Source organism: Chroicocephalus ridibundus, chromosome 9 (genome assembly GCF_963924245.1).
Source record: "Chroicocephalus ridibundus chromosome 9, bChrRid1.1, whole genome shotgun sequence".
In the NCBI taxonomy this organism is placed as follows: Eukaryota; Metazoa; Chordata; class Aves; order Charadriiformes; family Laridae; genus Chroicocephalus; species Chroicocephalus ridibundus.
The window spans coordinates 27,455,290-27,478,852 of NC_086292.1; the positions used below are offsets into that span (position 1 = coordinate 27,455,290).

The 23,563-nt window shown below is 44.4% G+C and overlaps 1 protein-coding gene across 1 annotated transcript in view; it reads right to left on the bottom strand.

Moving 5' to 3' along the window:
- Nucleotides 1-23,563, bottom strand: part of ARIH1 (ariadne RBR E3 ubiquitin protein ligase 1) — a 64,698-nt gene that overhangs the window by 8,893 nt on the left and 32,242 nt on the right. Inside the window, exons 3-9 of the mRNA XM_063345667.1 lie at nucleotides 20,613-20,757; nucleotides 15,266-15,358; nucleotides 14,827-14,882; nucleotides 10,272-10,338; nucleotides 8,954-9,060; nucleotides 8,387-8,429; nucleotides 7,148-7,219 (exon numbers count right to left, since the gene is read on the bottom strand). Coding sequence (XP_063201737.1) covers nucleotides 7,148-7,219; nucleotides 8,387-8,429; nucleotides 8,954-9,060; nucleotides 10,272-10,338; nucleotides 14,827-14,882; nucleotides 15,266-15,358; nucleotides 20,613-20,757 — 583 coding nt within the window. The remainder of the gene's footprint in view (nucleotides 1-7,147; nucleotides 7,220-8,386; nucleotides 8,430-8,953; nucleotides 9,061-10,271; nucleotides 10,339-14,826; nucleotides 14,883-15,265; nucleotides 15,359-20,612; nucleotides 20,758-23,563) is intronic.

The window sequence follows — 23,563 nt, forward strand, 5'->3', positions numbered from 1 at the left end:
CAAACTTGCAGACCTGAGCACTAATGAAAACCAAGGCTCATTACAGCAGCTTGGCCTAACTTTGAGGTTATTCTTGCCTCGGGCTGGGGGGGGCTGAACAAGATGATACCCAGAGGTCCCTTCCAACCTAAATAATTTTGTGATTCTGGTCTCCTTGGCAATGGCAGAGCATTCCTCTTAAGTACCACTATCTTTTCTTCCTCTTCAAAGGTTGCTTTGGTCCTCCCCTGCCTGATCCTGAAGGAGAAGGGTTAAGGACTGGGCAGAAACGGGTGACATCCCACACAACAGCAAAATTTTCCTAACCAAGGGTGTAGCCGTTCCTTTGAAAGGAGCCGGTAGACTATTACAGGACTTATTTGGAAAGCGCTGCCCTCTCGTTAGCCAAAAGCAGCAGCGCTCCCATCCCATCAACGGGTCACAACCCTGGGGCTTGGCCTGAGTAAGAGGACAACGCTCAGTTTCTAAACAGAAGATCAGGTTTGTCATGTAAACAAAAAGATTCCCCAGTTCCCCAGATTTGGGGAATTATTGCAGTAGTCTGATGACTGTTTCTTTCTGCAGTCGCACCTCTCCTCATGCTCTGTCAGTACCCTGCGTGCTAGCTGTCTGCTTACTTCACAGAATCACAGACTGGCAGGGGTTGGAAGGGACCTCTGGAGATCATCTAGTCCAACCCCCTGCCAGAGCAGGGTCACCCACAGCAGGTGGCACAGGAACGCGTCCAGGCAAGTTTGGAATGTCTCCAGAGACGGAGACTCCACCATCTCTCTGGGCAGCCTGTGCCAGGGCTCTGCCACCCTCAAAGAAAAGTTGTTCTTCCTCCTGTTGAGATGGAATTTCCCATGTTCCAGTTTGTGCCCGTTACCTCTTGTCCTGTCCCCGGGCACCACTGAAAAGAGTCTGGCCCCATCCTCCTGACACCCACCCTTTAGATATTGATAAGGTCCCCTCTCATTTGTGTCTTCTTCAGGCTGAACAGCCCCAGGGCTCTCAGCCTTTCCTCAGCAGAGAGATGCTCCAGGCTCCTGGTCACCATCGTAGCCTCCACCGGACTCTCTCCAGCAGTTCCCTGTCCCTCTTGAACCAGGGAGCCCAGACCTGGACACTACTCCAGATGTGGCCTCCCCAGGGCAGAGCAGAGGGGGAGGATGACCTCCCTCCACCTGCTGGCCACACTCTTTAGCGCCCCCCAGGTTTTTGGTTTGGTTCAGGATTTTTTTGGGGCTCGTTGTTCCTCTGATGGGTTCAAGCAGCAAGCAAGCACATGGGGGGATTCTTCCAGCCCTGCTTTCCTCCCCATCAACTGTGTTTGTCCTACGAACAGAGCCTGTTGTGCTACAAACAGAGTAAACGCAGCAGAGTAGCTCCCCTGCAGGCCCTCTCAGGGGGGACACCATCAAGATGTCCTCTTGGGCTGTTCATAGGGTGGATACTCAGCCAGGTGAGTTGTTCCCAGTTAGTCACTCAATGCAGTTCTGGGAATTTCAGAGTCAAAAATGGTCTCTCCTTTGAGCACGGTACGCAAGGCAGTATTTATTTTCCCTTTTCCAGGCAGCCCTCCTCCCTCTTCCAATCCTGCACCAACACCTCAGGACCCAAATTTAGCTTTATCCCATCAATATCCTCCGTAACTGTGGAGATCCCTGCTCCATTAGCTCATCAGCCAGGATGCCCTCTGATAACATGTATGAACAGCGGCAGTGCACCCCTGTCATAGCACGACACAACTCCCCTGTCACTCAAACCCAGTTCTTCAAGAGAAGATGGTGGTCGCAGAGCAGTGCAGTTTCTTCCAAATGCGTCTCATCTGATGAGATGCCGATATCGGCATGCCTGTATGGAAGATGCAGCTAATCCAACAAACAGCTGCAGTGATCGCTCCTGCTTAGGAAAAATCCCATGACTGGAAGAAGAAACAGTTCCCAGATAAGCCGCCAAGCTGGAGAGGCGCAATGGGGCATGTCCACCCGGCTTGTGGGGCCATCCTCATCTGCGGCTAGGCTCAATCAGGAGCACTGAAATTCTGCTCTCCCGTCTTTGAGGATGAGACCAAGCTCCCCAGTGTCTCAATACCGCACCATGTGTACGGCTTCTAGCCCATGATGCAAACGAGAGCAAAAAGACCCTAATTACAGCCCTTGTATTCCAGGGAATGCCATCCTTTTCAAGCCTTTATAGGCCTGTCAAGCAAAGCACAAGACAGATGACAGTTAAGCTACACAGATACAGGAAGCTGTGTAAAGGTGGAATATTACTAAAAATTACGGAAAATCCATGAGGAGAACATGCTAAAGAAAAGCTGAACACCAGCGGGGGAAAAAGAAAAAAAAAAAAGCCGCAACTACTCAAGCCACCAACGCAATGAGTGGGAGAGATTTATAGATTAAGGAGGATAGGGAAGGAAGATCTTATTGAGAATTACGGCTACGCAACAACGTAATAGCCAGCAAATCAAATTATTAAACCGGTAGATTATTCTGCACATTATCTGTCATGCCGCGAAGCAGAAGTGACCTCATTAACATTGTTCCACTCTCAACAATTCGGTGGTGTGCTTACACGCTGCACTTTGAAACAAAAGCCCAGGGAAACCTGGCAAAGGAGAACAATCCCTATTTTGTCGTAAAAGGCTGCGTGTACATAAACCACTATAAACCTCAGCTGCTCTTCTACGAACGAGAGGCTAATTAGAAACATATTTCAAGGCAGGTGAAACAGATTAGTCCTCTCCGGGACTCCTGGAGGCCAAGTGGTGTACATCAGCCTCCCAGACACGTTTATAGTGATGCCTTCAATCTATACCCCATCCTAAAAATAAAAAAATAAAATAAAAAAAAACATGAAACACCGTGGGGATTTCTTAATGTATTTCAACAAAATCCAAAACCACTGAACTTAATTATGGTTAGCGCAAAACAGTACAGCGTGACAACACCTGGAGTCAAAGCAGGGTATTTTAAACACTTGCTCGTCTGAGAGGAAAAGGTGGCACTTTGACATCTCCAGGCAGAGGCTGTTCACAGCGCTGGGGAGAAATGGAAGAGCAAAGTTTGATGCCGGTGCCCGGGGAGGATCCAGCGGGCTGCCAGCATGGCCACACATTACAACAAATGTAGGACTTGCAGAAAGTACAGAGGGAGCACGTGTTCAGACATTAAAAAGTGACCTGAAAAGGAAGAGAACTGGGTTCGTGCCATTTTATCTCACTTAAAGGAGAAAAATAGCCAATAGCTTTTTCGGAAGAAATAAATCAGCTTGTTTTACACATCAGACATTCAAGCCTTGTCTAGCCCGGAAGATGATGAGATGGTGACATGCCAGCAGCCAAAAGCGGTAAGGCAGGGGCATTCTTAGTATCAGATGAACAGCTTTCATTACCACCAATTTCACTTAAAAAAACTAAATAAAACAACAGCCCAAGCAAACAGTGCCTTGGGTGAAGACCAGCACCGTTACCATCTTTGTTCTTCTTCCTTTAGAGTTCTAAGATGCAGAAAGATTAACAACGCGGAAACTCAGGTTTGAAACAGGTTTTCCCCTCTCCTTTTAGGCAGCCTTGATATATCTTAAGAGCCCAAAATAAATGCACAAATTCAAGTTTTCTGTATTTCTTACTCCTCTGAAGGTCCACTTAACAGAAGTGCCTGACTATGTGGTTGCTTTACTCCCAAAGCCACACAAACCAAACCATACCTGAAACCTGCCTATTTTACTATTTAAGAACTATTAACTATTTAAGGAACTATTTAAGAGCCAAGTTTGTACAGCTAACAGAAAAAGAAACAAACGTGCAAAACCTTGGACTATTCAACTCTCCTCTGCAAGACGACTGAGAATTAAAGGCTTGTTAAAGAACTCATATTGGCTTAACTCGAGTTTAAATTAATTTAGTTAAGCTGCACTCAGATGTGAAAGTATCTTAAGTAAAGGGCCATGAGCTCCAGCACACTCTCTGCTGCAAGGGCTATACCTTTTGTGGAAGTATAAAGAATTTAGTGCTGGTCTCCTAAGTGCAAATGAATGAATGCAAAATTTAAAAGATAAATAAATTATATAGGGAACCACTACTCACTGTAGGAAACCACTAGAATTCACTACTCAAACCTCCTTGTTTTTCATTCAGACCATTGTACATAATTCATCAAAAAACACATCAGATCACTCCAGTTTCTGAGCAGAAACCAATGCAGATGGGTTTCACTCTTGTATTCTCTGATAAACAATTGCCTAATTTTCCTTTCCTATTCTGCCTCCCAGGGCAAGCTGGAACAAATGTATCTCACATTCTCCTGTTGCAAAGGATTACCCGGATTTCAAGCCCACATTCCAGGAGGACTGGTATTTTTCTCTTACAACTTTGTCTTGGTAAGACAGGAAGTTCTCTGCCCTGAATGGACATCCCATGGGACAGGTCCGCAGCTCAGCATCACACTTGGAGGACTCGAGAAAGCACTTTTCCAAAGCTGGAAATGGTGATGGAGAACACAGTAGCAATTAAATTACTTGGGAGGTTTTTTTTCCAGTGAAAACATGGATTTTTCACATCTGATGGTATCTGATGGTACCCCATCTGATTCCCTTCTAGATTCTTCAAAATGAAGAAATTCTACCCAGAATTTGGGCTCTGACTTGCAGTCGCTGAAGCAAACAGCTGTAAAGGCACAAGACATCCCTCCCCAAACACGACTGTCCCGTTTTCCTGCTAGAAATTGTACAGAGACAGAGTAAGGTACAACTCCCAACTGCGCAATTCCTATCCCGGTGCATCGCTACAGCCTCACACTACAGCAGGAAAGGATTTTACTCGGCTCCTTTCTGCGCAGCAGCAGGACTGTGTCGCTGTCAGACACAGAAACTTGGCTTTCTCCCTGCCTCTGGCCAAGGGCCAGCACAATGCAGGCAGGAGGTGGTGGTGGCCAGCAGCCCCGCAGCTCCGGGCCGATATGGTTCTCCAGAGGCTGCGAAGCTCCGATTGCACACGTTCCAGCAGCCAGTGCTGCTGGTGCTTCGTTATAGCGGTGTGGAATTACCACCTTCCTCATCTTTGCTGCCCACAAGAAGCCCGAGATGGTTATGAGGGGTGGGTTACATTTCCTGCGAACTTTCCCCTCAATTGAATCTCACGTCAGTTCGGAGAGAGAAGAATTGTGATATTGTCCTTCGGTTAATTCAATTGGTACGGATCCCGTAAGACTCCAGGACAGTTGGCTTGCTCAAATGTCTGGTGTAATTACCCTGATGTTATTTTTCTTCCTGTTGCTGCTGTACAGCCTGGGCTCCAAAGTATTTTCTTGCTGTAGGAGCATCTCGTACACGGTATTAGAGGAAGTAGCTTAGACACGGATGTTCAAGGACAACAGCTCTTCTGCTGCTGACACCAGACTACACGAACTAACGGATAAGCTGGGCTGATGCCAGCGTGGCTTGGCCATACTCTTTCCCCCTCCTCACCCTCCTCTGGATGGGTGTTTCCCACAGAAAAATCTTCTTACTCCAGCCATTCAGTACTATTTCTGACAGTCTGAGCTATGCTTTAAATACCAGCCCAGCCACAAGCAGGGCTCCTACCTGACAAAGTCTAGATTTTGGTAGAAAATAAATAAATAAATGACCATCTTTCATATTTCTGTCTACACTCACGTCTGTGGACAAGCAAGCTGCAGAAACCCTCATCATCTTGTCTGAAAAAGAGACAAGTAGCTTCCTATTTCCAGTAGCCAGTGTTAGCGGCACATTAGTCACATTTGGTCTATGTTAACACATATGCATGTATCATTTCAGCCTTTTTAATGGGCACAGAATCCAGTAAGGGAAAGCTCAACATCTGATGGTAACAAACCCAGCAAGGAGAGCCCAGACCCTGGTCTTTAGCAGCACATGCCAGGGTAGGGGCAGGCAGAAGACAGGAAGGCCTACGGCCACGACCAAGATCACGCTCCTGGGGGTGGCAGCAGCTCCTCCTCTGGCTCCTGAGGGCTTTGTCACAGGCAAAATAGGGCTGTGGCCATTCTGACATCCTGAATATTTGATACCTGAGGCTAAAAGCTGCATTGCACGTGCTTACAACTCAGCCTTTCCCGAGCTATTCAGCTACTCTTCCTCAGGTTTCATATGAGGATCAAGCCAGCTCTGAAGAAATCTGGTTCGGTTCTTGAGCCACAACAGATCTTTGAACACACCCACCTCCAAAAAAGCCAAATTCACTTTATTGAGCAACGTTCGGCCTCCAAGCGGGGACCACACAACTCTCGGCTCACGGAACAGAAAGAAGCAGCCGAGACTGCACAATTTCAGCCCGACTTTAACTTTGCATTTCAGCCTGATGGGTGTTTCTGCTTTCACCATAATGCAACATTCCAGGTCAATGAAAAACAGTCAGTCCCAGAAAGAAGCAGCGGCTGCCGCAAACAATACCATTAACCAGTTACACAACAGAGCTAAGAAAACAAAGCAGCCATTTCCTCACACCCTCCCCACCTTCTTCCACCCTCCTGGCTCCACAGTCCTGAGACCCAGGTCTGCTCCTAAGGCCCTGACGGCATCCGGTATCGGCTGCGTTTGTTTTCTTGCCACCGTGGCAACCTTTGTCTTAATTCATCCCCAACTGAACAAATGCTGAAGTTTCAGGCAAAGTTGGGCTAGCTGGAAGGAAGACATTTACATAATAAAATCTTAACAGCTGTTCTGCCAGTCTCAAGCTGGAATCCTGCCCAGCGGAAATGAACAATTCCTCAAGAGGCCAACCCAGGGGATTTAAAGGCAGATGTAAATTATCACAGCCAAATCGAGCCACGGGTGGTGTTAACATGTTTCACACGCTTGGAGTGAGGCACAGATTTGCTTAGCAAAGCCACCAGTGCCAGACGGGAGCCCAAAGACTTAAAAAACTTGAGCTTCCCTTTGGGTCTCCAATTAACTCTTTCTTACAAGAGGAAACTCCAACTCAACCCAAAGAACCTCACCTTATTCAAGGCTGTAACACTTATTTGCTCTTCAAACAGGAATACTTCAGTGTACTGTGGATTTTAAGGCTTGCTCTTAACTAACAACATGCAGCGGAAAGACAATCCCAGTACAGAGGAATTAGGCTGTCATTCTTCTTTTCATCTGATAAGTCTATATATAACACAAGAAAGAGCCTCACCTTTGTGTTTGCTGCAATCCAATTAGAAGTTTCACTGTCATCATCACACTTCTTAATCCACTTCTTTAACCACTGTTAGAAAAATGAAGAAAGGAGAGTTACATTTAACTAGAGGAACTGTAAACGTTCCCAAGACAGCTGCTTACATCAAGGTAAGGGTAAGGAACACACAACCACATGGGAATACGGGAGGGTGGCAGTGCTGGAAAGCAGCGCAAACAGCAGCTAATTGACTTCCAGGCATTTCCTGCAGCACCGTCCTGATCCAGCGAGCATGATCACTCAGCACAAACTCTTCAGCAAAGACTTTGCAGTTCTTAAGTTCAACCAGCACGTACTTCACATGAGACTCTCAAATAGTAAGGATGTTATAACAGTGGTCTGCCAAAATTGCAGCCAGACCCTCTGCGATGGCCAGCTTTACATCAAGCTAAACTTCTCATTATGCTTATAATGCCCACTCATGCCCAGACCAACCAGCTTATACTTTTTTTTTTCTTTTTCTTTTAAGCCTCGCCAAGAACTTGGCTTTATCAAATGAAAACAACTAACAAAAGCAAAAGACTGCTTGCAACTGTCAGATAAACTGACCACATCTAGCCTGGAAAGACCCCGCCAAAGGTTTAGCATCCTTAGGTGGTTTCCCTCCCCTCTTCCCAAGGAGGTTTTTTTTTCCATTTGTCACTAGAAACGCAGACTGCTCTGTTCCCAAGGCATGAAACCTGGCTGTCCACAAGCTCTGCACAGGCCACAGGATCCCAGGCTTGATTACAGCTTCTGACAGCTTCACGGAAAAACCAGCCCAGTTCCAGAGCTCACGGCACGGCTGCAGGTCTCTGGACCAAATTAATTCCTCTGTACAACAAACCACAAGCCTGCTGAGGCACCAAACACCCACAGAAACGCCCAGTACAGGAAAGTTTGCTGTCAGGTGAAGCATTCACTCCTGAAGCACCTTTATTTGTCTTCAGAGGGTCACAGCTGTAAGAGCCACTGCCTCCAGACAGTACCCCATCCAGCCGAGGCACTGCTCCTTCACAAGGTCCAACTTTGAGGCATCTTAAAGGCATCCAGTACAATTTCACTGATTCTTCTCACATATGATCTAAACAGGTGAACTACTGTTCTTCTTGATATGAACAGTAGCAAAGCTCATGCTTCAATTTCTACGTCTTGCACATAAATTGACTTTAAACTTTTTCAAATCAAGCATTTAGAGAAGAACTTTCACATGCTCACCTTGCACTTAACAGGATCATGCCAGTTTTCTCCGCAATTAAAGCTGTAAGTGAAAGAAAGAGGAAAATAAGCAAATAGGGCAGATGATTATACTTTTATTTAACTATGTTAATACCGTGGAAATTTTCCTCTGTGTTGTTCTGCTAAAAGGCCAAAGCCAGTCCTATGGAAACATTATACATGTCAGAAAAACCCCAAACATCCCTCAAATCCTTCAGCCATCCATCAAATGGCCACTTCAGGGCAGCATATCTCCCTACACGTTTTGATTCTCTGCAGTCCAGAACCTCACCTAATCTGAAACCATTCAGCTGAAGCCCAGCTCTCAGTGAAAGCTGGATCTGTCTCCATGTCAAAGGAGGCTCAAGAGACAGAGAGCAACATAGCGATGTGCTTTGCAACCAGCTGTACCTAATCCTGGCTTACTATTTGAAGCCCACCCCCCCACATACTCCTCCCACCACCTTAAACCACATCCCAGTATAGGCTTACAGAATACACACTAATAGACTTTCAATGCGGTAAGTGAAAAGCAGCATCAACTTCTTTTACTTGATTTACTCTTACCAAAACTGACGTCCACATTTGCAGCGAACTGGTTTAGCATCAGGATATTGGACTTTAACAACGTGGTGGCAATCTGGGGCAGGACACCATTTTAACAGTCGATTACACTATGAAATAAAGTGGAAAAAAAATAGTAATAGAAAAAGGATGCTGCACAAGGACCCTACCTGCCCTTCATCCCTTTTTCATCCTTTCAACCCTGACCTTCAGTCTCACTCCTCCTTCCTGTGTTACCCGTCCTCTGCAGTAAAGTGCTGTCTCCTCAATCTGAGCATTTACTTTCTACTGAAAGCAAGCAGGAAAACGACAGTCAACTCTTGACTGTCAAATGGCTTCTTATGAATGATGAGAAGCGTAAACACTTCTGCTGACCTTCCAGCATTTGAAGAATATGAAGCCATGAAGCTTTCCACTGAAAAAAACCACCTGTCAAGTTGTCTGCAGCTATCCATCTCTGTCCCACCACTGTAACAGCCTTTCTGAAGCTTCTCACAGGTTACAGTGGGTTGGTTTTTTTTTGTTGTTGGTTTTTTTTTTTTTTTTTTTTTTTTTTTTTTTTTTTTTTTTTACACACACACTGCTTGAACACCATCTCATCGCTTGTTCCTGGTGTGCTGCAGGAAGGTATAGGTCTGCACTGCTAGACTTTTGTCCATCTTGCAGTCTGCAACACATCCTTAGCTCTGGTGTTGGAATAAAATAAGTAAAAAAAAAAAAACTGCACAGCATACATCTCTTCAAACACAGAACAAAAGCCTGATTCCAGTAACAACTTACATACTGGGCTCTCCAGTGAATCTGAACACATTCAACTGGGAAACCACAACAGTGGAAAAATCTTCCAAAGCACCTTTCTCTAAATTTATTTTGATTTTGAGGTTGCAAAGCTATTGGTATTTTGCTAAAAGCAATTTTGCAGCTTTACTTCAAATAGCAAATGTTTAAGGCATGTTCTTGTTTACAATAATGTTTCTTGCTTTCAATCTGAAGGATCTGAGGTAACATTCAAGAAATATAAATATTAAGGGCTCCTCATATATCAAGCAGCTCTGGCATTCTCTTTATCTACAGCTGCTTGCTATATCTCTAGGTCTTTTGTCCTGCAGAATTTTTTAATATTTTCCTACAGCTACATCTGCAACCAAACAGGCTATAAAATAACCCCTGCAAAGCCTCTAACTTGTAGTCACACTTGATCAGAGACTACGTAAAAAAACCCCTGCTCTACAGTTATAAACAAGCCTCACTTCTCTGGTTTGTTACATGTGCGAGAGAAAAACAACCGAGAAGCCATTAAAAATTTCAAATTAAAACTCACCTCTACAAAACTATTGGTTATTAAATGCTGGTACTTTAATTTAACCTTGGAATCTGTGATCAAACGCCTGTGGAAAGGGAAGAAACACAGAAAAATTACTGTAGTAGTAAACTCATTTTTTCCACACATAGCCAGTAAGTTCAGGAGCACAAATGGTTTTGATTCCTCCTCCTATGCTTGCAGGTACTTTTTTTGTACTTACCTGTTCTCTATTTATTTGTTAGATCATTCATTATGAAAACTACAAATACTGTATTTAACTTCTCGTATTAGCTTCAGAGTCATACGGAAAGCTCATGCGGTTCAAAAGAACTGAACCTCTTGGTGTGGGGATTTTTATTTAAAACACTTTCCCGAAGAGTCCAAGAAACTGAGAATTTCATTAGTTCATTTACATTAAACATGCACGTTTTGTGGCAAATGCCTTTAAAAAGCTCCAGAACAACTGTTGTGTGGTTAATAACTTTGGTAAACCCAATGTTATCTGGGTTGCAGTGGAATGCTACAGCTTCAGCTTAGAAGTTAATGTGGTTTTCATCTATTTACCATAAAAACAAAGCTGATTTAAATTCAACATCATAGAGCACGTACACAACATCGACTTTAACTTTGAATTAAGTCAGTCAGCTCGGAAGCGGGAGAGCAGAAGAAAACCAGGCAGACAGGAATCCTTTAAAAGCACAGTGTCCACTTTTCTCCTGGTCTGGCCGACCCAGCTGGCATTTGCAGACTAGATACATTAAAAATAATTTAATTATGCATTGCTGAGCACTTGTATATATATCTTTCAGTTATAACTGAAGTGTCTTCTGCATATATAAATACAAAGCTGGACTAAAAACACAAATTGCAGTATTTCTGTTTTAAATCATGCTGTGGAATCCAGCTTTATACAGGCTATATCACATATAAGTATTGAAATTAATAGGTTATCCATTTCGGGGTGCAGTCAAAAATTGAGTGTACTCCTGCATGGTATCACGCCAACATTCATTAAAGAGCAGCGCATGTGAGGACGCGATGTTGCATAAACCCTAGCCCTTAGCAGCCTGGGGAGCTCCTCACCAAACGACGCGCTGGTTATTACATAAATGTAGCACGTGGCAGCCAAATTCCCAGGGCTAAAATAAAACAAATCATCTGACAAAGCATCTCATCAGGCCGGCGTCCATGGCAAGCCTGCTGTTTTGGAGTGAAACTTCATTGAAGAATGAAAAAAACAATCTGAACTTATAGTGTGAATCGTAAGTCTCACTTTCTTACTCCATACCCAAGCTTCTACGCATAATAAATGTCACTTTAAAAGTTTATTGCATTATATGTATATATCAGTAACTGGATGTTAAATGAAGAGTAATTCCATAGCTAACCAGAGCACACGGAGGACGCAATCCACTGTTTTTTTGCTTACCAAACTGCCTGTCATCACTCCGTGTCAGCAACCTCACCTCCTCTAGGTTCACAGCACTTCCACAGCACCACTCAGGTCAAGACCTTCCAGAACTTTGCTCTGAATATTATTGTTTTTTGACAAACAATAAATGCAACTAGACAAATTAAGAGATGAGAACCCTTCACAGTGCCCACAAACCATCCTTTGGGGTACCTTCCTCCGTGAGCCAAGCTATAAAAGAAGTGACCGCATCGAAGAAGTCGGGTTGGAAAAGCAAACTGCTTACAAAGACAACTTAACCCTTGATCTCTTCTGGCAGCTCAGTTCGGAACTACACAACCTCAAAAATTCATCCAAAGATGGCAGCAATCCTTTATCAGACCATAAGTTGTACACTTTTGTTCCATTTTGATAATGCAAACTCCTCCAAGACACCAATCAGTGGAATTAGCGAAACACGGATCATGTGAGATGTCAAACACCCTCCCAAAGGAATTACTTTGAGACCATATTATGTTCCAATCTGACGTAGAAGCGCTGGTATTTGCAATTATGCAAAGGAAGATTAGAAATGAGGCAATGCTCCATACGACTTCCATATGGGAACCCGACATCCATCCACTCCCACCGAGTGGGTTGATTCTCAGAAGTTACGACCAGGCTGCTGCCACCCACGAGCAGCGGCCATCAGACATGCCAGTAATAAAGTCATAATGCTGTGCTTATTAACGAAATCAACATCTTTGCATGTAGGCTAAAGCAATTACCAGCAGTGTTGGCAAGGGTGAACAAGGGATAGAAACAGATTACCTTCAGCCAGTTTGAAGGCCTTCAAAGAGCTGAAAGGGACTCTCTCTTCAACCTTCCTACTTAAGGTCAACAGTAGGAAGAAAAATAGACAGTAAGATAGCTAAATACTCACAAATCGCGGGAAGTCATCCAAATTGCCAAGTTTGGACTTATATGGAGATAGTTCAACTTGGAGATGTCCTGCCTTGTCAAGGGCAAGTACTGAGAAGGGAGCAAATGAATGATTTGGCCTTTCTACTCTGACTTTCTGCTGGAAAACTAATGTCTCTATACATTGATCTGAGGTTCCTATAGGAAACCTAGAGCTGGAGACTTTGTAAAAAGGAAGAGACTTAAGAATAGAATAATTAAGGACATGGGAAGGGGTGCAGATTCCAGCTGGGATTACTTACTGTTTTATTCATGCCATGTCATGAGATTGCTGCAGTTGTCCCTCTTTGCTTTTGCAAAAAAACCATGCGCCTCCTTCCCCCAGACATTCGCACACACAGAATGGTTTGGGTTGGAAGGGACCTTAAAGGTCACCTAGTTCCAACCCCCCTGCCCTGGGCAGGGACATCTCCCACCAGACCAGGTTGCTCAAAGCCCCATCCAGCCTGGCCTTGAACACCTCCAGGGATGGGGCATTGACAGCTTCCCTGGGAAACCTATTCCACTGCATCACCACCCTCACAGTAAAGAATTTCTTCCTGATATCCAATCTAAATCTCCCCTCTTTCAGTTTGAGGCCGTTACCCCATGTCCTATCATTACACTCCCTGATAAAGAGTCCCTCCCCATCTTTCCTGTAGGCCCCCTTCAGGTACTGGAAGGCTGCTATAAGGTCTCCCCGGAGCCTTCTCTTCTCCAGGCTGAACAACCCCAAGTCTCTCAGCCTGTCTTCAGAGGAGACGTGCTCCAGCCCTCGGATCATCTTCGTGGCCCCAAGTGTCCCCCCTAAGATCAGGGAAAGGTGGAGTTTTATCTCCACAAAACATTTATAGTTTTACTTAGACAAAGAGAACTCGTTTGCTTTACCACCTAGATGCCATTTTACTACTGTTGGCCCCAGGTATCTCTGCTATCTCCAGGCTGGGGGGAATCCCACAGCACATGGTGTGAGCTGAAGCCTGCACAGATTCACCCCAGTGCGATGGCTTTCTGTGCTGTAAAAGCCATGAAGTGAAACATAAGGATAGTCAGACCTACTACTAAAATCAAGCAACAGAAACCATAGCAACAAAAGCCAGCCCTGCTCCTCCTCTCCTTCCATCCTTTCCTTGCCTCTGCTACTGCCATGGCCTGCAACGATTTCAGCTACTCCACTTTACATGCACTATTTGAACAGCTTATTGGAACTGTTGCAGTCAAGAAAACACTCAAGAAGTTTCCTGCTGAGAGTGTACGACACCACAAGCTGAAGTTCAGACTCCAGTAAACAAAAATCTCAATCAAGTCACTCAAGATACTATGCGAACTTCAGCTCAGTTTCCACCCACTGAACTCTACAAGCCATCTCTCAACAGGGCATGAAAACATTTCAGCTACTTCCACTTCTGCCCAGCCTACACTTGGTGACTAACTAATGCAGGGGGGCATGGGAAATCACTAGTCTGAAAGCAACTGATATAAAAACCAGCAAATTATTATCAATGAGTGAGTCAGACTTCAGGAAGGAAGCAATAAGGTAACAGAATAAGCTTCTATTTAGACGCTTTTTAGCATGAAGGATTAAAATGTACTTAATCAAGGTTCAGAATTATGAAGGATGTTACTCATGCAGTAACATCATCCAATATAAAAGAGGAGGAAGCTCATGGAATTCACTGCTCCACCACGTACAAGCAGTCATCCTACAGCTGGAGAACTTAATAAGCAAAGTGACACAGGCTGACATACCGGCTTAATCAAATCTTATGTTTGAGGGTCAACTGCTTTCTATCAGAGGGCATAAAATACACCCTACATAGGACCTCTTCCCTCTGACTCACATATTAACTATAGCTATAGGACTTGGTGAACCAGTGGGTTGACCTAGGGAGGAAGTCCTAAATTCCTACGTAAATCAAAGGAAACTAAATGCACAAAGCAGTTAAAGAGGGTTTGGAGAGACTGCCTGGTGTTTATTCTGCTGTCATGCTGACCAAATCAGCCAAGGAGTCTTTCCTCCAAGTACTGTGCCATGGGTTTTTCACACCTAGACTGGAAGTTAAGAGAAATACCGGTATCAAAATAAACAGTTCAAAACCAACCTCTCTGCTGCCTTAAAGCCTCTATGCAGTTTTTTTTATAAGCCAGTACATTTGAATAGCACGTGAGTAACAAAATGGAAAAAGAGAGGAAAGCCAAGAGGTACCAACTCATCATACTTACATAACTGTATTATCATCGACTAAGATATCACAGCCATGAGCAGGGCATGAAATGGTCTGGAAAAAAAAGCCAAAAAGGTCATAAAAGCAACAGTGTTTATGCTATTTTTGCATCACAAAAAATTGCAAGGCAAAAGACTTCACTCCAACCCACAGCAAAAACAGTACATAGGCTCTATCACCATGTACCAGATGTGCCACTGTGCACAGCGCGATTCCTCCCACCCACAGCAAGGACGCACTAACTCCACGTAGTTCCCTTCAGCTTCCCCTGGGGCAAAGACTGCAGTCCCCAAAGCTTTGGGGCTTGGGTTTCCTTTGTTGTTCTTTTGATTTTTTTAAACTTCAGCGGGAAAGAATTCTCCCCTTTCTTTCCCCTTCCTCTCCAACACACAGAATTTCCAGAGATAAGTCATGAGGTAGGTGACTTGGCATTTTACCTGTCCCATGCCTTCCTCCATTATTTTGGTAGTTAAATATTCACTCCAGCACTGCATACAGAACTTGTGTCCACACTCTAGGCCAGTAAAGTACTGCAATGACAAAGAACACAAGATACTGGATCATTTTATCACGCGGATTCACTCGATCATTTCACCCTTCTTGATGCTGTGCAGTTTCTCTCATCCCCCATACCAAACTTGAGATGCTGCTATTTATTTTGCATTATCGCCACTACAGAACTTTGCCAACACGGCTTTAGTCATGCTTTGAAAGCCAGACTTTAATCCCCAGCCCTAGCAGCAAGGCAAGGTGTGGCTGACATTTCCATCCTGCCTGCCCATTTAAATTGATCCTTGTTTTAGGAGCATATCTAGAGCGTAGTGTGGTTCTCCCCACTTTTATTCTTGTAAATGAGGAAAATAAACTCAACACCACCAAACAGGTCATGGTTATAAGATGCTACGGGTCTTCTTTCCTCTTATTTTTCCACTTGGCTTGCTACCACATGTGGGTGCTGCCCAGAAGTCCCAGAATACGCACACCAGTTAATGCCCAGGCACTAATTTCCCTCTTGTAGAGGAAACAGTAAGCGACCAGTGAGCAGTCTGCATTACTGGGTGAGCACTAAACAACAAAGAATTGTGTGCACTTATGCTTTTAATGCCTACGCATAAAGTTTGCCAACTCGCTTGGTAAAGTTCCCTCTGAAACCCAGATGTTCATCAGATGACGACACTAAGGATCCTAATTGGCAGGTGTAAATTACTCAATACCATTCAATAATGAGTAGCTGCTGCAGACAGCAACAAGGACAGCTTCATCTGCGTATGCATCACCTCCACCGAGTATTTCAAGATACCATCTGGGACTGAATGGTTACACAAGGGGTGGAGAAGCAAACACTGCTGAGCAAAGACCGAAATTAAGTTACTTTTCTCAGGTCATCCTGAAGTTATTTTATACCCAGAGCCAGGGGCAAGGACAAACTGTATTTAAAACGCTTCACTCATACCACTATACCAGGTCACTATTTGACAAACCATCTTATTTTCTCAGCCAGTAAGATAAAACAGGAGCTCCTCCCTGAGATACCATCAGCTTGTATGAAACTCCATAAATGAAAGAAACCTGGTTGCCCTCCCTACAGCAGCCCAAACCAAAAGTAGGATGCTGTTAAGAGAAGAGTCTATTTTAAGAAAACAAAGTTCTAACAAAATTAGAGACTCAAAAGATTACGGCCACCACATCGCCCCCTTTGTTCACCCGACACTGGCACATCAGCTGGGTTACGCTGGTCTTTCGATGCTACAGCCACGCAGATTGCTCCAGGAAGGTGTGAGTTAGCACGTTCCTCCCACAGCCTCACCACGCAGTGATTCACGCTCGTCTGGCGCTCCTGCCATCAGCAGAGGCACAGGTTTGAACCTGAGCCTTGGGAACATGCTGCGATGCTGCAGCCAGCGGGCTCAACTCTGCCTGCCCTTCCCACAGCCCTGCCGGGGAGCGCTCACCAGGGGTGGCAAGGAGCTTAAATCCCACCAAAAACAGCCCGTGAGGGGACACGTGAGCTAAGCATTCAACTGTTCCATGTAAAAATAGAGATACCCACCCAAGCCTTTGCTTTCTTTGCAGAAAAACTGGAGCGGTGCGTCCTGCCAGCACCGCAGCTCAAGAAGAGAGGAGGCAGACAGCTATGGGGCCAGGATATACCAACCCCAAGACTGAAAAATAATCACTTTCAGTTTTTGAACCATTACTGAGCCAGGTAACAAGGTATCTGATGGTGCTATATGGCCAAGTGATGTCCCCTGGAGGTGACGGTTATGGCAGAAGAGCCCCAACGTGTAACTTTCAGGAAGCCAACAGCACACAGCCTGAAGACGGCACTGATTTTTTCCTAGAATTATGGCTTCTCCACATGTGATGGGAAATAAGCATGGACAAGGGGATCATTCCTTAATGAACCTAAATACTCCTGCAGCAAGCCCACACAGGGAGGCCCTACAGAACACAGGTAAGCATGTATCTTCATTTAGGGCTCATTCCAGTTAGTTCAGGCAGTGAAAAGATTTGCTAAATGCCCACATAAAAGGCAGCCACCACGCTTCCTCCCAGGCCGCAAAGAATTCAGAGTATCTTTCAACTCATTTCTTTACTTTGAGGGAGTTCCCAATTATTTTTGGCTAAGCTGACAGCAGATGTCAAGGGAGTGAGCAAAAAGGCCAACATAAAAACCACCAAGTGTAAAGGGTAACTGAGCTCTGAAACAGCAGGTTATCACAGGGGACAGCTCTAATTTTACCTTATCTATACTCATCACCTACTTTTCTTGCAAGGCCAAGTGCCAGCAGCAAGATGCTGCCATTCAATACCTGACCCTGCTCTTCTAGTAGCATCAAACTCCTCAAAGAAGGCATCAGCTGCCCCAAGATGTTTACGACGACAGCCTCACCCAGGCTTTCTTTACTTCAGTAGTGACGGTAGCACTGACAGACCGTCATCTGGGCGTCCTTAGAACAAACACATAGTTTGGACAACAGCACAATGTTCCCCAAACACCCCCCACCCCCCCCAGCAGTCCTGCACTCAGATGGACGAGACGCAAGAGAGGAGACAGGCAAAGCCATGACCCCCTCAGTTCCCGTCTTCCAACAATAAAGGGTTCGCCCAAAATAATGACTGGGACTTGACACTTGTTCATGGGGACCCAGAGGGGCTAAAATATCTCCCTGAAGTTTTCAAACCATCAGGGTGCCAGGCTGCCTTCAGAGCATCCAATGCCTCCTTTTGCAGGTGCTTCCCAAAACCTCAAGTCACACTTCTTTGGAGATGACTGAAGAGCTGTAAAGACTTTGCATTTCCCTTTTATGTGCTTTCAAAGGCAGATGAATACCACCTGCAATGACCCCCTGAGAGGGTGAATACTTAAGATTCTCGTATTTCAACAATAGCTGTACATTGTAAATTCCCTAAACTGGTGCTACTCCAAACCCTATAGGCTGAAAGGGGCTCTCAAAAAAAATACAGCTTTCTCTGGGGGGTGAAGCTGACCATTGCAAGAGGATTTAAAAGCTGAGATTTTAGGTTAGGTATTGAACATAACTTATCCTAGAATTTATAATTCACATTGACCAAAACATCTTCAAAACAGATTTCAAACCAGATGGCTTACAGTCACCTTAGACACAGAGGCACTACAGCCTTTTAAAAGAGAAATCATAAATATTAGTCTTCCTCTATGCTCCAACTTCTAGGTAAGGCAAAGAAAAAAAGAGGTTCCTCTCTGTTGTCTTTTGACTGAAATCGACACTAACAACCAGACACCTCTGCTCACTTGCAACATATCACTGCTCCAGCTAAGAAACTGCTCCTTTAATAACTGGGCCACTACTATTTTTAATGTGCTGTTCGAACCACAAAACTGGTATTAGTGTGCTTTGTGCTGTTCTTCCCAGCAGGCAGAAAGCTGTTTCCCAGGCAGCAGGTGCACCCCCAGCCAGAGGAAAGGGCTCTCAGTTGCGAGTGCTGAGCGTATTATTCCCACCCGGCACGACAGCCACACTAAAAAGGGGAGAACAATATATTAAGAACATGAAATCGAAATTTGAAGCTCCTAAGAAGACCTTTTCTGGAGATGGACATTAAGGTGCTAAAGATGTCTCCTCCCATTTTTTCTCCCCTCAATCCCTTCTCCTATTTTCATTAAAAACATCGCATAGCCCAAAATCATTTCCTCACTACTTAACATGGAAGTCTGCAGCGATTAAACAGTAAGATTTTAGCATAAGGTAGAGGGCCAAACACATTTCTCAAGCTTGTTTCTCTTTTTCAAAGCTCTTCTTCATACAAAGCAAGCATCAATTCTCCTTTGCAGCTATTCTCTAAGAAGTCAGTGCACACAAGGCTTAAAAGGAGATGCACGAAGTCTTGTGGTTCCTGGCTCAAGAGCAATAGTGATCTTAAAACTGAGAATCTCAGCTGCCTGAAACCGGCCTTTGCTCTGCTCTGCCTGCTCCAGAGCAAGGGCAAGGCTTGCAGTCAGCCCACAGCAGCAAGGGGACGTTTTTCAAGGCTACTCATAAACCCAACGTGGTTTCCATTCTTGCCGAAAAGCAAGTTCTTAAAACACATAAAAGAGCAAGAGTGGAAGGCTTACAAAAGGACTGCTCTGCTCTTTAAAGGGCAGGCAGACGTTCCAGTGTTTTGGAGGGTCAGGAGAGCTCCACCAGGAAGGGGAAGTTTCAGTAAAGGAAGAATTCCTCAGGCATGTCAGCACCCCGCCTTTTGGCAAAGCCACAGATGGACTCTCACGTCTGAGCTTTTCCACTGATCTCCTTTTCTTCCAGGATCTCCCATCATTATGTCCTGCCTCTGGAAAGTCACAGAAGTTGCTTGCCTGTACAAAACCCAGCAGAAGCCTGGACCTCTGCTTAGTGTACCGGCAAGTTTAGTAGTTGTGAACAGCTACCAAAAAACTGGAGCACTTTCACCAATCTTACCACCAACCAGAAGACTAATTTAGAGCCCCAGCAAGCACTTCTACCCTAATCTTCTCCGATTAAGAAGGTATTGCACAAACACGATAAAGATCCAAAGACATCCACACAGGTTGTGTTCTTTGAACAGCACAACTTCGTTTTACTCCTAGTCCTACTTTTATTCTAGGCTTTCTAGCTTGGCTATTTGGCATCATTATTTACTACTTTTATAAACTGTTTCCAGTCTGGTCATTCTATTGAACTAAATCCCTTTACCCATCATGCTTTACACATAGTTTTTCTTTCATGTATCATTTATTTGCATATCTCAATTGGTATCTGACCTTTGTAAAAAAATAAAAAAATAAAAAAAATCACTTGATCTACTGCTTGCTTCTTTCTGAAGAACTCTACCACGCTGCGGCCCAGACCCCAGCATCCTCAAAGGTTTTTGCAAAAAGGATAACGATCTCATTTGAAACACAATCCCATTTTGGGTAAACTAATACTGGTTAAGGTTTGTTTAAAAAAAGAAAAAGAGCTTGTCAAACCACACAGTAGGAATTAAAGAGAACACATGAAGGACGACGTAATTCTGTGGTCCCCCACCACACTGCTTGGATCAGCCGCGGCACACAAGACATAAGGTTCATTGCACTAAGAAACAATCTCGGACGCAGTTTTCTGTGTCTACTACAGATTAGAAGATTCAATGAAACAAGCAAAATCTCAGTTTCATTCCAAAAGCTTTTTTTAAAATACCGTCGGAGGCATCCTTACAGACTTCTGCCCAAAAGGTTAAGTTTCCGATATCCAAGTTGGGGCAGTTAGTGGTCAGCTACCACCTGGGCTGCCAGGTACTCACCGAGTTCGAGTAGTTCAGATAGCAGATCTGACAAGGCATATCCTGGGCTGATGACCTTGTGTTCATCTGGCGCGTTCGAGACTTTTTACTTGGATTAATTACATGACACTCTGCAAAGAGTTTCTCCAAGTTGCCATCGAAGTACCTGCATCAGACACACAAGAGAACAAGAATTTAACTACCTTCTCTGGAAGTCATTTTTCAAGTTCTGTTTGGGAATTAAATGTACAAAGTTGGTTTTAATACATCAAAAAGCTCACACACCCACTACTTTTAGCAAACTCTTCACTAACAAAATACAACCCAGCCCTGACCACAGAGGTGAATATTGGAAAGCTGCATCATTTCAGAGATTTGGGCTTGAATTGCACACTCCTGAAAATTCAGGTACCTTCAATGGTTCAGCTGCATTTCAAGTAATTCATGATTCTCCATGGTGATTTCTTTGGATTAAAACTCAAAGACTGGGAACTGAAGCAAGAACATCTTACTTCACAGTTCAGGTATCGGGACACCTTCCTAAAGCACAGGTTTGATGCCCCCAGGCACAATTCTCTTTCCCGCTTAAGCCTTCCATTTTCCTGTAATATTCTAATCACTAAAGCATTAAAGAGGAGGCAGGAAGCAGCAATCAGTCACGGTTCATGATTTGGCAGGTTCCTGTACTTCACGTTTTCCTCCATGTACTCCGTTCACATTAGGTGTGCCCCAAAGAGGTCCAGACTTCAATTCTGGCCCTTCTTTCTCTGATCCAAGGAGAAACGTGTCAGCAGGGTCAGACACTTGGTTGAGCTGATGATGCTCTCACACACAGTCACCGATCTCTCATTAAGGCAGATGCAGGACTGCGTTTCACACACTTCAGTCATCTCCAGAGTTTGGGAACAACTGCTGCTGGATCAGGCCTCTATCAGATCAGGACTCTGATCTCCAGTTAGACCAGTCTTCAATTTCACACTTAACACCTTGCCCATGTCCAAAGCCTGCAACAGAGCTAATGCAGAGCCCGCCTCTTAGGCCAAAATCCCGGCCATTTGAGTATCTTTTGTCTCCAGTCAACTTGAGATATTTTAATAACCTCCTATGAAAATACAATTCCAGGTTTAGAAATGCTTCCAAAGATTAGATATCTCATGGCAGGGAGCATGCAAAATCGGCTGGGGGGAGGATAAGAGACCACTTTATTTCCTGTTCCCTTCAGGAAAAAAATACTGTTTTGGTTTACAGTCTTACAGAAAGCTCTTCAACTTGGTAAGGAGGACCAGATTTGAAAGAACCGTGAGTAGGCAGGTCAGCCTCCTCCCAACATCAGGACACCAAGTATCTTTCTCCAGCCTGCAGCATCTGCAAAGAACTAATCAAATATGATAATTAACCAGCTAACCTACAGGTACATCCCCCAATTCAATGCCAGTAAACAAGCCATCCCTAACATCAGCAGCAAGTTAAATTCAAATAAGGTGGCACCTACCTAGGGGAAAAAGAAAACACACACTTGACCATCGTACAGCTATGTTTAAGACCAGCAAATTTACTCGCAGCAGACAACGGTCCCGGTAGCTAAACACAAGGGCACGACTGAAGTTAAAGAGTCTTTACAAGGCACATACTTAAACTCATCACAGACCAGACCAAAAAAAGAATCTGCTGTCCACCAACAGATAGAGAAGAACCAAGACTTTCTGCTGGTGAAAGAAGTTACTGGGCGTCTCTCAAGTCTGGGACTAGGCCTGGTATCTAACCCCAAACGCCTCTGGGTAGATGGTCTTATCCTGCAGTATTCCCAAAGAGTTCCAAATCCACAGCAGCTCTCTTACAGCACTACCTACTGACAAGACTTGACGTACAGTTAAAAAGGGTTAACTCACTGCTGGTTCCTATGTTTCTTGATGCAGTTCACATATTTTGGATCTTAATTTTCAAGACACTGAATTTTGAAGGTGGTGGTGAATTCTGGCATTGCAGCATACACAAGGCTTTGCCACTGTTTGCTCAGGGATTTAACTCAACCAAGTTATTTTGTTTGCCTTCAGGATTACTTATATCTAGAAGACTTTAGCAAGCGAGTACAGTGCAGTCCCATTATAGGCAGTATTAAAGACCCATGAATAAATATTAACTCCATAAAAGGTTTCCAGCACAATCAGTGCAGGACATCCTCCGTTTGAAAGGAGCAAACAGTTGGGTGGGATGTTTGCTAAGAAAATAGTTTTGAAGACAAATGCTATGATGCAACTAGAATGCTGGCATTCGTGGTCAGCTAAATGCTTATGGAAATACCAGAGATACTTGTACTGGTGGGCTGGTTTTAAGGGTGCGTATCCACTTCAGGAACTTGACTTCACCACTTGCACCAGGCAGTTCTATTTTTACCAAATCCCTGCAAAAGCTACTCTTCTGAGCCATGACACCTCCTGCCCAACACCAAGAAATATGGACAGTAAGTCAGCAGCAACTGCTGTTCACCTGGAATTACCTATCCCCCCTGAATACCAACAGGTAACTAATGCAGAACAACCATTTCCTTCACAGGCTTTCAGTAGTTTCCCAATAACAGATAGAAAAAAAAGTGATCTGACATTGGGTGTTTCTTGGGGCTAAATGCTAATGGTAACGGTTAACTCACGTAAGAAGCATGGACTTGAGTCCTTAACCAATTTACATGTTTCCAAAGCACTGATACACTGCAAAGCTTCCAGGTGCTTGCCTTTTGGTACACCAGTCACAGCTCATATTAACTGGTTTCCATCTCAGAAATGCCTGGTCTCTCCTACACTTACAAAGGAGAAGCAAACGAGCCAGCTGAGAGCCTCAGCCAGGGCCATGCAGAGGAGAAAGAAAACATAAATCCAAGAAAAAAGGCTACATTTTGCCTTTTGAACTCTGCTGCACTCTTGAATTCTTACGGAGTTCACTCCGCTCTTTGGGATTACCACTTGTAAACCCCACCA